We start from the raw sequence: 15,365 nt of genomic DNA, 5'->3' as shown, positions 1-15,365 counted from the left end.
GTGCTAGTATCCCTAATACCTTCATTGGCCTCATTAAACACCGATGCAAAATATTCATTAAGATATTGCGCCATGCCTAGATTGTCTTTAATCTCCTCTCCGGCAATAGACTTCAGCGGTCCCACTTCTTCTTTCTTTGCTTTCTTCCTATTTATGTGGCTGTAAAACCTCTTACTATTGCTTTTAATTCCCCTCGCTAGGTCCAACTCTACACGGCCTTTGGCCTTTCTCACTCTATCTCTACATTCTCTGACTTCACTTAGGTACATTTCCTTACTGATCCCTCCCCTCTTCCACTCTTTATACGCTTTTTGTTTTTTCCTAATCGCCCCTTTGAGTCGGTCGCTCATCCAGCTCGGTCTAAATCTCTTGCTTAGTAATCTTTTTCCCTTTTTTGGAATACAGGCCTCCGACAGCTCATGCATCTTTAACTTAAAGTAATCCCAGGCTTCATCTGCCTTTAAATCCATTAATATGTTTGCCCAATCCACTTCCCTTACCATTCCCCTTAATTTGTTAAAATTGGCCTTTTTAAAATTATAAACCCTAGTCTTTGACTTAATTCTGTTACTCCTTCCATGTATTTTAAACCGAATTAGCTCATGATCACTGGAGCCCAAATTGTCCCCTACTACCACTTCCTCAACAAGGTCCTCATTACTTGCTAGAATCAAATCTAAAATGGCCTCCCCCCTCGTCGGTTCAGTTACCACTTGATGGAGGAATTGATCAGCAAGCACTTCTAGGAGCATCTGAGCCCTGTTATTGCTACTAGCGTTTGTTCCCCAATCTATATCCGGGAAGTTAAAGTCCCCCATAATTACACAGTTTCTGTTAGTAATTACTTCTTTAAACACATTAAATAGTTCCTTATCCATATCCTGGGTCGATCCCGGCGGTCTATAGCACACTCCAAGCACTATCCCCGGAGAGGCTCTAGTAGTCCTATTACCCAGTGTGAGTATTGCCCAGACAGACTCTGTGTTATCTAATCCATCCACTATTATTTCTTTACAGTTTATTTCACTATTGACATACAAGGCCACCCCCCCACCTTTACCTTTGTTCCGGTCTTTCCTAAACAGCGCATACCCCTCCATACCTGTGTTCCAGTCTTGACTGCCATTCCACCACGTTTCCGTTATTCCTACGATATCCGGTTTCAGTTCCTGGACCAAGAGCTCCAATTCCTCCGTTTTATTACCTAGGCTTCTGGCATTGGTGTATAAACACCCTAATGTATGTCGTTTAGCCCGTCTCCCATTAGCAGCACTATATGTTGCGGGCCTCCTTGTGTCCGTCCCCCCTGTCCTTCCTATGTCCAATCTCATCTCCCCGGCTATGTCTCCTCTCCTTTTACTCACCTTTTCCATACTGGAATCTGGCGTGGAGATTAACTGTGCATCTCCCAACCGTCTCCCCAAACTTCCTAGTTTAAAGCTCTTTTGATTAGATGAGCCAGCCTCCCTCCCAGAAGTCTATTTCCTTCCCTACTCAGGTGAAGCCCATCCCGCGAGAACAGGTGTCTGTCCCCGAAAGCCTCCCAGTGGCCATACATCCCAAAGCCCTCCTTATAGCACCACTCCCTTAGCCAACTATTTATTCTCACAATCCTATCAGCCCTTTGCTGCCCTTCCCTCGGAACGGGCAGAATCCCACTAAAGATAATCTGAGCTTCTATCTCCTTGAGCGTCTTCCCCAGCCTGGCATAATCTCCCTTGATCCTCTCTAACGAGAACCTAGCCGTGTCATTCGTTCCCACATGAAGGATTATCAAGGGGTTCTTACCTGCTCCTTTTAGGATCCTTTTCAACCGCAGGTCTATCTACCATGAACATGTATACAAAAATTGCGCTCATTTAGGGCTTTTAGAGATCAAGAGGCCTCAAAGATCTTGTCCTTATGAAGCAGATGATTTGGAAGTAGGATGCTGAATCTCTCCACATTCTGTAGCGTCGATGGATGCTTACCTTATTATGTGACAGGGAGTATTGCCATTGGTCACCCAGTCCCAAATCAAGTGACACACCCTTAATACATGTATTTGTTTGGCTGTTTGTTTAGTGGAGTCAGCCACTTAAAGAACTTCATTTGTTCAATACAGTAACTCCTCACTTAAAGTCGTCCCGGTTAACGTTGTTTCGTGTTACATTGCTGATCAATTAGAGAACATGCTCATTTAAAGTTACACAATGCTCCTTATAATGTTGTTTAGCAGCCACCTGCTTTGTCCACGGCTTGCAGAAAGAGCAGCCCATTGGAGCTAGCTGGTGGGGGCTTGGAACCAGGGTGGACTGGCAGCCCCCCATCAGCTCCCCGCTCCCCTAAGTTCCCTGTGTGGCAGCCATCCAGCAGGCTATCAATTGCCAGCAGTTCAGGCTGTCCCTCCCCCTACTGCCATGTGCTGCTCCTGCCCTCTGCCTTGGAGATGCTCCTGGGAGCCCCCTGCTTATCAAAGGGGTGCTAATGTCAGGGTGTCCCCCTCCCCCTTGCTCCTGCCCCCCCTGCTTATCCCATCTCCATGGTGCAGGGGGAGAACACGGGAGGGAGCTTTCTGGCAGCAGCGGCTGTCTCAACTTACCAATCTACTTAAAAAGGCAATGTACTTAGAGTGGGGTCAGCATACTTAAAGGAGCAATGCGCATCTCTCTCTCTCTCTCTCTCTTCTGTCTCTGTCTGCCATAATGTCTCCCCTCCCTCCATTTGTGCTGCCTTGTAGAGTGTGAGGCTACATTAACAGCAATGTGTTAACCCTTGAGGGCTCAGCCGAGTGCTAGTTCATCATTTAGCCAGTAAGGCATTCCCTGGGAAATATCCCACCCTCTGACTTCACCACCTCAACCAAGTTTCACAATCATCATTGCTGTGTACAGTATTAAATTGTTTGTTTAAAATTTATACTATGTGTACACACACATACAGTATAAATTTTAAACAAACAATTTAATACTGTACACAGCAATGATGAAAAAAATCCCCCTCCTCCCCCCATTTACATTAATTCTTATGGGGAAATTGGATTTGCTTAACATCGTTTCATGTAAAGTCGCATTTTTCAGTAACATAACTACAATGTTAAGCAAGGAGTTACTGTATATTTTACTTTTAAATTCAGCAATACTAGTCTAATGACAGTAAAATTGTTGAAATAGTCAGACCCTAGCAACAAACAGGACTTTTGTAATGAAATCCGACATTACCACCATGATCAAGTCTCAATGAAGGACATAAGTCAACCACTAACCACTTGAGGTTAGATAGACACAAGCCCCACTGCCCCTAGCTAAGTCATTGCATAGTTGTGTATTAAGTTTGTATGTAGGGAGATTACTCCTTTATTTACAGTTAAATATGGGATACTAGACTTGATGGTCCACAGGTCTGATCCACTCTGGCAATATCTATGTTGCTAAATTCCACCCAATAATATATAGTATTCAGTTATTTTACCATAAGTTCGCAAAGGATCAAGATATAGTTCAGCCATCAAGGAAACTAAACTTTTGTCTACAATTCCAGGATGAATGACAAAATAATACTGTGTTGAAGCCAGTTTATATCCTAAAGGTTATTGTTGCAATCGGTAGAGTTAAAGTTAGCATAGATTGTGTCTTTATATGAAAGGCTAGCACTTGATTCTCCTCTTGTTTATGTCATGGTTACTCACAATTTATACCAGTATGAGTGAGATCAGAATCAAGTCCTTGCAATCTTCAGAAAACATAAAAATCTGAATCCTTTGAATTGACCACATTTCCATACCCCTGGAATTCTATTGCACCTGTCAGGCTTGCCTTTTAATTCAGGCACCATTTCTCATATGTGTAGAGTTATCCTGGTTTTGCAAAGTGGATATGGATAAAATTGACCATCGTAACCCATTCTAGTTCATTGTAACAGTCTAAATCCCTGAAGGCTTGTTTCAAACGTTTTAATTTATGCAGCAAAAACTCAGCAGAGCATGAATTGACCTGCTTTATGTGCAGGATTCCAGGTGCAAAAAACAAACACACACATACTAAGCTTAAAGCACTCTGAGGTCAAAGCAAAGCTTGGAAACACAGAGGGGCAGTGTTGACAATTCTGCTGAGCAACAATACTCGTTTTTCATATGTAAAACAAACAATTTATCCTGATTCTCCCTGTGCACATTGATGGGTAAAAGACGTCCTTTCAGCCATTGAAACTATTAAATCCTACTATGAATCTGCTTTGGATTGAAACATAACTGTATATCATTTAATTTTCAGTTTCCAATGGATATGGTATTCTTTATGTCCTGTCATAAACAGCTGCTTAGTACTGCAATGTGCTGTTAAACTGTTTCTGTGTTGTACCCAAGAGGTGACTGCATTTCAGCACTTATTACATATAGTCTGTAAAGCACTTTAGGATCCTTCAGCCTGTTATTTATATTACATTTATTTGCATTTATCCTTTTCTTTTATTTAAAGGTGTGAGCACGTTGGAATCTCCCACAAATATTCCTTCTCTCCCCCTTGATTTCTCTGCCTGGAATTTAACTTGGGTCATGAAAGACTCTTCCCCATTCTTCCCTCACAGCGGACAACATGGTAAGTAGGCTTATTCTCTATTCCCATGCAACTTTACATAAATACTGTATCGGTGTGGTAGTAGTTCAAAACATTAAAATAAGACGGTTCATGTTAAAATAGCCGTGTTCCCCCTGCTATTAGAGAGGGCCTGCACTAGCAGATCAGATTGTTGGGTCATAACCACTACACTTTTAATTTACCTACCTTTATGGTTGGGCCCAAGCCGCTAAACATGTATCTTGGATTGCAAATGCCTCAAAGTGTGTTTGGAGCTGAGAATGTGTTTGGCCTACTATAAAGATAGGGACCATTTTCAAAATTTGGGTTTGTTACATCACCTTCACTGGGGCAAGATGAGAGTGGAACAGATCTGGGATTATGGTTCAGACTATTCTCTGATATGACCTAATTAATGATAATGTAAAACCACATTCATATGGTAGAATGATATGTCAGTGTTTTCCTGGTCAGAGCAGGATGGAATAAAGATATATCCAGCATGCAATTCAGTAAAAGGACTGAAGGAGGATATATCCACTACCAGTTTCTCATGAGAAGAGATAAGGTGGAGAGAGGCTAATAAGATTTACTCACCCCAAGCCTGTAATTATCTGCTTGAGGGAAAAGTTTGACCTACCTATATGAAGGAGTTCCATATATCTTCAAATTTATGTTGCAGCCTTTTATGCTGTGCAATATATATTATTTGTACTGGCATACAATAGCTGCTTCTAGCTGTTGTAGCTGCGTGACTGATGAGGACGCACCAATTTCATTTTAGAAGGGACAGTAGCAAATCCCCCGCCCCCCCAGCTTTCACAGAGGCTTCAAGGAAGATTTCTCATTTATTCTTTATTACTTCATCCTAACCTCTTTAAATTTCTCAGAAATATGATTCCAAGAGAAGGGTTTGTTCTAAGAACCTAAAATCATGTGGATTGGTTCCATCTAATGGAATCACATGTAGATAAATGTACTGTATCTAAGTTTTAAATGACTTACAATGACTTTTGGCTGATTATATAATCTGTCTGGATGAAGTTCTATCAATGCCCAACCCACCATTCTGCAATTAATGGCAGGAAATCGATTGTATATGTTACACGAAGATGATCCCTGCTCAGTGCTCCAGAATTGGCAGAGACAATATTTTCATATGTAACCCTTCTGCCAGGTGGAGCTAGCAGCAACAAGGGCGGGGTTCGATATCTAGGGGTTCCTTTTCGACAATACTAAACAAAATCGGTTTGAGCCCGAACCCAGTGGACCTGGGACAATTACACACCACTCCCTGGGCACCTCTAAGAGGCAATAATTCCCCTCTCACAAGCAGAGAGTTTGAGTGTAGCAAAAACTTTTAATAAAAGGAGAGAAGTAACTCAGCATTAATTTGGGAAAACCCTGTAACTAGGTTTCATAAACATAAACCATGAGCAAAAGACCCAAGTAAGTTGGGCAGTGTCCTTTTCCCCTCAGGTTCTTAAGTCCAGCAACCCAAAAGTCCTTTTAATGTGCCCGTCCCACCCCACTCACAGTTTCTGTCCTTGGCCAGTGCAGCCCCAGAGTTCGGAGGTTCATCTGCACAGTTCACCTCCCGCCTTGGGTAGAAGGCGGGGCAAGGAGGCACATTACATGCATTGCCCTGCTGGCCGATTGCCACTCTGCTCTGGCCCTCTCAGCCAGCCACCCTGCTGGTCGTGTGCCTCCCCACCAGCTGCCCTGCTGGCCACTGGCCGTGCCTCTCCGCCAGCTGCCCTGCTGACCACTTGCCAAGATGTTTTCAGGGCCAACCACTTAACACGGCTCTCAGTGATTTCAGCTGTTAGTGGGGGAACCTTGCTGGTGCACGTGGGGCAGGCTCTTGAAATAGAGACACTGTCCCAAAGTAGGCCTAATACTTAGACCAGGGATTGGCCACCTTTGGCACACGGCTCGCCAGGGTAAGCACCCAGGCGGGCCAGGCCGGTTTGTTTACCTGCTGCGTCCGCAGGTTCTGCCGATCACGGCTCCCACTGGCCACAGTTCGCTGCTCCAGGGCAATGGGGGACGGCGGGAAGTCGTGCTTACTGTGGTGGGCTGCGTACCAAAGGTTGCTGATCCCTGACTTAGACCTAAGTATCAGTGATTGCAGCTCTGTAGCATGTAACAAGACTCTCAATTGAGTCTAAATTAGCTCTTTTATTATACCGTGCAGAGAAGAATGGTCAAAGGGTGTCTAGAACCCTTAAACAGGGCCCGCACCACCAGGTACAAATACCTGTCCTCCCCCCCTCAACTCATTGGGCTTTGGAACCCATGTCCCCTGCCTAGCAAGTGCCGTTCAGTTGAGAGTGAGTCCCTCCATCAGGGTATGCCGGGTACAGTTCTGCTGCCCTTGGTTCACACAACAAGGATAACAACCCTTTATTACTCCTGCCCCAATAACAAGGAGACTGGGGATCCAACACCAGCCACAAGTGATCATTTAGGCAAGCAATCCCATCATGCTGAGCACCTAAGCAGGGAGTGTGTGTCCATGCAAACAAGATCAGCTCCTGAAGTCCTTTTCCACTGCTCACCACTAGATGTCAGGAGAGAGCTCATTCAGACTCTGCTTACATCTAGAGAGGTTTCAGAGTAGCAGCCGTGTTAGTCTGTATCCGCAAAAAGAACAGGAGTACTTGTGGCACCTTAGAGACTAACGAATTTATTAGAGCATAAGCTTTCGTGGACTACAGCCCACTTCTTCGGATGCATATAGAGTGGAACGTATATTGAGGAGATATATATACACACATAGAGAGAGCATGAACAGGTGGGAGTTCTCTTACCAACTCTGAGAGGCCAATTAAGTAAGAGAAAAAAACTTTTGAAGTGATAATCAAGATAGCCCAGTACAGACAGTTTGATAAGTCTGAGTGTCTCCGGATAAAGTTGAGAAGTGTGAGCAACAAGGGTGATGTCGTGGTTGGAGTCTGCTATAGACCACCAGACCAGGGGGATGAGGTGGACGATGCTTTCTTCTGGCAACTAGCAGAAGTTGCTAGATCGCAGGCCCTGGTTCTCATGGGAGACTTTAATCACCCTGATATCTGCTGGGAGAGCAATACAGCGGTGCACAGACAATCCAGGAAATTTTTGGAAAGTGTAGGGGACAATTTCCTGGTGCAAGTGCTGGAGGAACCAACTAGGGGCAGAGCTTTTCTTGACCTGCTACTCACAAACAGGGAAGAATTAGTAGGGGAAGCAAAAGTGGATGGGAACCTGGGAGGCAGTGACCATGAGATGGTCGAGTTCAGGATCCTGACACAAGGAAGAAAGGAGAGCAGCAGAATACGGACCCTGGACTTCAGAAAAGCAGACTTTGACTCCCTCAGGGAACAGATGGGCAGGATCCCCTGGGAGAATAACATGAAGGGCAAAGGGGTCCAGGAGAGCTGGCTGTATTTTAAAGAATCCTTATTGAGGTTGCAGGAACAAACCATCCCGATGTGTAGAAAGAATAGTAAATATGGCAGGCGACCAGCTTGGCTAAACAGTGAAATCCTTGCTGATCTTAAACGCAAAAAAGAAACTTACAAGAAGTGGAAGATTGGACAAATGACCAGGGAGGAGTATAAAAATATTGCTCAGGCATGCAGGAGTGAAATCAGGAAGGCCAAATCACACTTGGAGTTGCAGTTTGCAAGAGATGTTAAGAGTAACAAGAAGGGTTTCTACAGGTATGTTAGCAAGAAGAAGAAAATCAAAGAAAGTGTTACTGAATGAGGGAGGCAACCTAGTGACCGAGGATGTGGAAAAGGCTAATGTACTCAATGATTTTTTTGCCTCTGTCTTCACGCACAAGGTCAGCTCCCAGATTGCTGCACTGGGCAGTACAGCATGGGGAGAAGGTGACCAACCCTTTGTGGAGAAAGAAGTGGTTCGGGACTATTTAGAAAAACTGGACGTGCACAAGTCCATGGGGCCGGATGCGCTGCATCCAAGGGTGCTAAAGGAGTTGGCGGGTGAGATTGCAGAGCCATTAGCCATTATTTTTGAAAACTCATGGCGATCGGGGGAGGTCCCAGATGACTGGAAAAAGGCTAATGTAGTGCCCATCTTTAAAAAAGGGAAGAAGGAGGATCCGGGGAACTACAGGCCAGTCAGCCTCACCTCAGTCCCTGGAAAAATCATGGAGCAGGTCCTCAAGGAATCAATTATGAAACATTTAGAGGAGAGGAAAGTGATCAGGAACAGTCAGCATGGATTTACGAAGGGGAAGTCGTACCTGACTAACCTAATTGCCTTCTATGATGAGATAACTGGCTCTGTGGATGAGGGGAAAGCAGTGGATGTGTTATTCCTTGACTTTAGCAAAGCTTTTGATACGGTCTCCCACAGTATTCTTGCCGCCAAGTTAAAGAAGTATGGGCTGGATGAATGGACTGTAAGGTGGATAGAAAGCTGGCTAGATCGTCGGGCTCAACGGGTAGTGATCAATGGCTCCATGTCTAGTTGGCAGCCGGTTTCAAGCGGAGTGCCCCAAGGGTCGGTCCTGGGGCCGGTTTTGTTTAATATCTTTATTAATGATCTGGAGGATGGTGTGGACTGCACTCTCAGCAAGTTTGCAGATGACACTAAACTAGGAGGCGTAGTAGATACACTAGAGGGTAGGGATCGGATACAGAGGGACCTAGACAAATTAGAGGATTGGGCCGAAAAAAACCTGATGAGGTTCAACAAGGACAAGTGCAGAGTCCTGCACTTAGGACGGAAGAATCCCATGCACTGCTACAGACTAGGGACCGAATGGCTAGGTAGCAGTTCTGCAGAAAAGGACCTAGGGGTCACAGTGGACGAGAAGCTGGATATGAGTCAACAGTGTGCTCTTGTTGCCAAGAAGGCTAACGGCATTTTGGGCTGTATAAGTAGGGGCATTGCCAGCAGATCGAGGAATGTGATCGTTCCCCTTTATTCGACATTGGTGAGGCCTCATCTGGAATACTGTGTCCAGTTTTGGGCCCCACACTACAAGAAGGATGTGGAAAAATTGGAAAGAGTCCAGCGGAGGGCAACAAAAATGATTAGGGGTCTGGAGCACATGACTTATGAGGAGAGGCTGAGGGAACTGGGATTGTTTAGTCTCCAGAAGAGAAGAATGAGGGGGGATTTGATAGCAGCCTTCAACTACCTGAAGGGGGGTTCCAAAGAGGATGGAGCTCGGCTGTTCTCAGTGGTGGCAGATGACAGAACAAGGAGCAATGGTCTCAAGTTGCAGTGGGGGAGATCCAGGTTGGATATCAGGAAAAACTATTTCACTAGGAGGGTGGTGAAACACTAGAATGCGTTACCTAGGGAGGTGGTGGAGTCTCATTCCTTGGAGGTTTTTAAGGCCCGGCTTGACAAAGCCCTGGCTGGGATGATTTAGCTGGGAATTGGTCCTGCTTTGAGCAGGGGGTTGGACTAGATGACCTCTTGAGGTCCCTTCCAACTCTGATATTCTATGATTCTATGATTCTATGATAAGAAGTGTGAGAATACTACAAGGGGAGATAGATTCAATGTTTGTAATGGCTCAGCCATTCCCAGTCCTTATTCAATCCTGAGTTGATTGTATCTAGTTTGCATATCAATTCCAGCTCAGCAGTCTCTCGTTGGAGTCTGTTTTTGAAGTTTTTCTGTTGTAAGATAGCCACCCGCAGGTCTGTCATTGAATGGCCAGACAGGTTAAAGTGTTCTCCTACTGGTTTTTGAGTATTATGATTCCTGATGTCAGATTTGTGTCCATTAATTCTTTTGTATAGAGACTGTCCGGTTTGGCCAATGTACATGGCAGAGGGGCATTGCTGGCACATATCACATTGGTAGATGTGCAGGTGAACGAGCCCCTGATGGTATGGCTGATGTGATTATAGAATAGACATATCTATTCAAGTGACATCATCATAGGACCTAATCACATCAGCCATACCTCTGCCATGTACATTGGCAGAGAATAGTCTGAACCATAATCCCAGATCTGTTCCACTTTCATCCTGCCCCAGTGAAGGTGTTGTAACACCTGGGACTGATCTATCTCCCCTAGTAAGTATTCTCACACTTCTTATCAAACTGTCTGTACTGGGCTATCTTGATTATCACTTCAAAAGTTTTTTTCTCTTACTTAATTGGCCTTTCAGAGTTGGTAAGACAACTCCCACCTGTTCATGCTCTCTGTATGTGTGTATATATATCTCCTCAATATATGTTCCACTCTATATGCATCCGAAGAAGTGGGCTGTAGTCCACGAAAGCTTATGCTCTAATAAATTCTTTAGTCTCTAAGGTGCCACAAGTACTCCTGTTCTTTTTGCTTACATCTATAAATCTTTATATTTTCAAAGCTCTTAAAAACCTCAACTAGTTTACTGATAGTATTTGAAGATAGTTCTGAATTTGGGTCAAGTATTTCCTATCGCTTTCAGGATGTGCGGTTCAGAAGAGTGGGAGGAGTCTTGAAGCGGGGCTGATCACTTTTTGTCACCATTGCACCTGGGGGGGTTGGGATTTCCAGAGATTGCTCTGGCCTATGGGTCTGCTTTAACTTACACCTGGACTGCAGTGGACCCCAAGGCACTATCCAGCAACCTGGAATACCCATAGGACAGTTTGCTTTGGCCACACCTCTGTATCCCAGGAACAGTATAGCTTGGGGCCTGGGTGGTGCATGTTTCTGTGTGAAGTAGAGCCACTACACCAGCCCCTGGGGAACAAAACAAGAGGAATTGAGGTGTAAAGGGACTAAACGCAGCCTAGTCAGGGCCCTATTTATTGTTCATCTGGTATAGTTCCTCCTTGCCAGAGGGAGAGGGAGCCTTTGGTATTCTGTGTTATGACACTACTCCCCCCCCCCCCCCCCGCCCCATCTACCTAAAGGGCCCCAAGTCACAAAGGAAATCATTATCAAAGATGGGAACAGAACCCAACTCTTCACAGTCCCAGTTCCTTTACTCTCTGAAATGGCAAAGTATCACTGAGGCCAGATGTGAGGTGGTGTTCTCAGCCAAATCTCCATTTTGACAGAGCCTATCCAGCCATCTATCCAATCTCAAAGGGATTTTTTTTTTTAAATGTAAAAGAAAAAATGTTGAATATCACCAGGTCCCTCTTGCCCCCAACTCTATTGTCTCCTTTGGAAGTTATCCCAAGTCCTCAGTATGTTGGTGTCCTTCACTGGCTCCCTTTGATTAGCTGTCTGCTCAGGATGGGTTTGCACTATAACGCCAAGTGGTTTATACAGAGAAAAGGAGAAATACTTTGCAGTTCTATGGTTTCAAAGCACGTTGCAATCATTAAGTCTCACCTCACTCCTATGAAATGAGTAAGCATCTCCATTTTGCAGGTGGGAAAACTGAGGGACAGAGTGGTTAATCTGCTTCATATGCTCTGCATCACTGTGCGGTGCTCAGATACTACAGTCTTTAATATATTTATCTTCAGAACACCCCTTGAGTGAGGGAAGTGTTATCCCCATTTTAAAGATGGGGAACTCCGGCACCGACTAAGGCCTGGCTCCACAAAGGTACTTAAGTGCCTGACTCTGAGACTTAAGCGCGTGAGTCCCATTTTTAGGCAGCACTGTGATCCACAAAACTGACCGCCTGCTGCCTAAGCTGCTAAACTGCTAAACTCACTCGTGTTTGCAGTAAAAGTTTCCAATGTGCCTATGTTTCTGCCTCTCTGGGCATGCACTCTGCGGCTTCACTCTAGGCCCTGAGATGCCGAAGCCCCAATGCAATCCACAAACTGGGGGAAGACAGATGTTTCCCCACCTAAGTCATGTGCAGGGCCTGAGCTGGTAGGTGAACTCAAGAGCTGCCTAGATCTACATAGAGCACCCTCGGTGAGGGGGAGAGAGGACCTTCCTTATAACCTTTAGTTCAGTGGTTGAGTACTCACTGGAGAAGTGGGAGACCACCAGTGCAATCTTCTACTCTGTCTAAGGAGGAGAAGGGATTTGAACAGGGTCCGTCACCTCTCAGGTGCGTGCCTAAACTGCTGGGCTATGGGATATTCTGAGGTGCTGCTTGTGACAGGTTGGATCACAGAAACCCCCTTGGGAACTGCCAACTGATGTGCCAAGATTACTTCTGCCCCTGCTTTCCCTGCCAGCCTGGGAATCCAGTACCCTGTCTTGCTGAGCCAGTCTGCTCTCACACAGACCCAGGATCTGAACCACCTGCCCCAAAGCTGCAGACTTAACTGAAAGCAACTTACAGAAGTGTTCCTGTCTTTAACACTCAGATGCCCAACTTCCAATGGGGTCTAAACCCCAAATAAATCAATTTTACCCTATATAAAGCGTATACAGGGTAAACTCATAAATTGTTCACTCTCTATAACACGGATAGAGATATGCACAGCTGTTTGCCGGTCCCCCCTCCCTCCCCCCCAGGTATTAATACATACTCTGAGTTAATTAATAAGTAAAAAGTGATTTTATTAAATACAGAAAGTAGGATTTAAGTGGTTCCAAGTAGTAACAGACAGAACAAAGTGAATTACCAAGCATGATAAAATAGAACACACAAGTCTATGTCTAAGAAAACTGAACACAGATAAAAACCTCACCAGTTAGCTTCCTTTTACAGACTAGTCTCCTTCTAATCTGGGTCCAGCAATCACTCACACCCCCTGTAGTTACTGTCCCTTGTTCCAGTTTCTTTCAGGTATCCTTGGGGGTGGAGAGGCTATCTCCTTAGCCAGCTGAAGACAAAATGGAGGGGTCTCCCAGGAGTTTAAATAGACTTTCTCTTGTGGGTGGCGATCCCCTCCTCTCTCCTATGCAAAGTCCAGCTCCAAGATGGAGTTTTGGAGTCACATGGGCAAGCCACATGTCCATGCATGACTCAGTTTTTACCAGCCAAGCCACATTCCTGTGAAAGCTCAGATGTGGATTGGTATCTTCAAGTTCATTGTTGGCTTAAGTGGTTTTTGACTGGGGACTTAATATTGCACTTTTCTCAAGAAGCTGACCAAATGCTCTTCTAGGCTAGTTAAAATCAAGGAATTATACAGCCAATATTCCTAACTTCAAGTACAAAAATGATACATGCATACAAATAGGATTAATTGATTCAGTAGATCATAACCTTTACAGAGATATGTTACATGGCATATGTAGCATAAAACATAGTCTAGTTATGTCATATATACATTCATAAGCATATTCCATAAAGCCTTAGGGGGGGGGCACCATCACAGTGCTCCCTCAATCTCTCCTATTGAAGTTGTTCTTCTTCAGTTAAATCATTGAGTAGTTAGATATGAATTAGGCTAGGGGGAGAGAGAGTGTGAGAATGTCTCACTAGTCTGGTCATTAGGGCACTCACCTGAGAGGTGGAAAATCTCTGTTCAAATCTCTTCTCATCAGCCAGATGGAGGAATTGAACCAGAGCTCTCCCACTTCCTAAGTGAGTTCCCTAACCACAGAGCTAATGGTTAAAGGGAGGGACTCCCCTCCCCCAGCTGTTTTATGTAAATCTAAGTGGCATCTGAGCACACCAATCAGATCAAGCCCCACACATGACTTAGTCAGAGCAGCTATTTCCACCTCCCACCCCAGTTTTGTGGATTGCTAGCAGAGATAGGTGCCATCCTGTAGTCCAGACTTAGGCGCCTATCTCTGTGACAAGTGTGGGGCTTAGGACACACCCATCTCTTCCCATGCATTGTATAGGGAATTTAGCATATATCTACACTGAAATTAAACACCTGTGGCTGTCACTTGCTTGGGCTAAGGGGTCCTAGAACCTGGGCTCCAGCCTGAGCCTAAAAAACTACACTGCAATTAAATAGCCCCTTAGCCTGAGCCCAAGTCAGCTGGCATGGGCCTGCCGTGGATGTTTAAGTGCAATGTACACATACCCTTGGGCACCTAACTCAGGTGTTGTGGATTGCAATATTGTTCCTGTGATTTTTCTAGGTGCTGCAATGTCTAAGTCCTTTTGTGGATGTGGGTCTAACTGACTTAGACAAGGTCACATAAGATGTCTGGGGCAGGGCAAGGAATTTAACTCAAATCTCCTGAGTCCCAGGGTAGTGGCTTAACCACTGACACATCCTTCCTCCTAGGTTAAGTGAGTCATCCCAGGTCACACAGTAAATTACTGATTGTGAAATGTGTCAGAGTAGTAGCTGTGTTAGTCTATATCAGCAAAAACAATGAGGAGTCCTTGTAGCACCTCGTTAGCACTGACCCCCTCACTTGGTAAGGCAAGTCCCATCTTTTCATGTGCTGTATATTTATACCTGCCTACTTTTTTTCACTCCATGCATCTGATGAGGTGGGTTATAGTTCACGAAAGCTTACGCCCAAATAAATGTGTTAGTCTCTAAGGTGCCACAAGGACTCCTCCTTGTTTTTGAATGTGAAATAAAACCTAGACATCCTTTTTCACTAGAGAACTGTCTTTCCCTCTCCTAGAAGAAAGTGCTGCTGTTTGCAGCATTGAGGCACAATTGAGATTATTAGTGAGTGTTTAATAAAACTTCTATTAAAACTCTGTTTGTCTAATAGTCTGATGGGATCCATCTAATTAAGTGACTGGCATTGCTGACGTGGAGAAATATTAGTTTTCTTAATTACTTTTTTCCTGTTGGTCCTGTTAATGGATTAATTTCTTAGATTGAAAGACTGAATAAATTAATTTTTTACCACCAAAAAAAAAAAAACCCTAAACAAAACTAAACTCCCCTCCCCTCCCCTCAAATAAAATAAAATAAAATAAAATAAAAATAAAAAATACTGCTGAATTGGCTGCAATGGTTCTTCCAAGCAAATGTTTATCATCACATTTGTGAAATTAC

General features: G+C 44.5%; 1 protein-coding gene across 2 annotated transcripts in view; it reads left to right on the top strand.

The window, feature by feature from the left end:
• The window catches only part of ALK (ALK receptor tyrosine kinase), a 587,230-nt gene that overhangs the window by 149,824 nt on the left and 422,041 nt on the right, over positions 1-15,365 (top strand). For both annotated transcript variants that reach the window (XM_024114624.3, XM_065589314.1), the window contains exon 2: positions 4,455-4,574. In XM_024114624.3, the coding sequence (XP_023970392.3) occupies positions 4,455-4,574 (120 nt within the window). The remainder of the gene's footprint in view (positions 1-4,454; positions 4,575-15,365) is intronic.

The sequence above is a fragment of the Chrysemys picta genome, chromosome 3 (assembly GCF_011386835.1).
Source record: "Chrysemys picta bellii isolate R12L10 chromosome 3, ASM1138683v2, whole genome shotgun sequence".
Classification (NCBI taxonomy): domain Eukaryota; kingdom Metazoa; phylum Chordata; order Testudines; family Emydidae; genus Chrysemys; species Chrysemys picta.
This window is presented reverse-complemented; position numbering and strand designations above follow the sequence as displayed.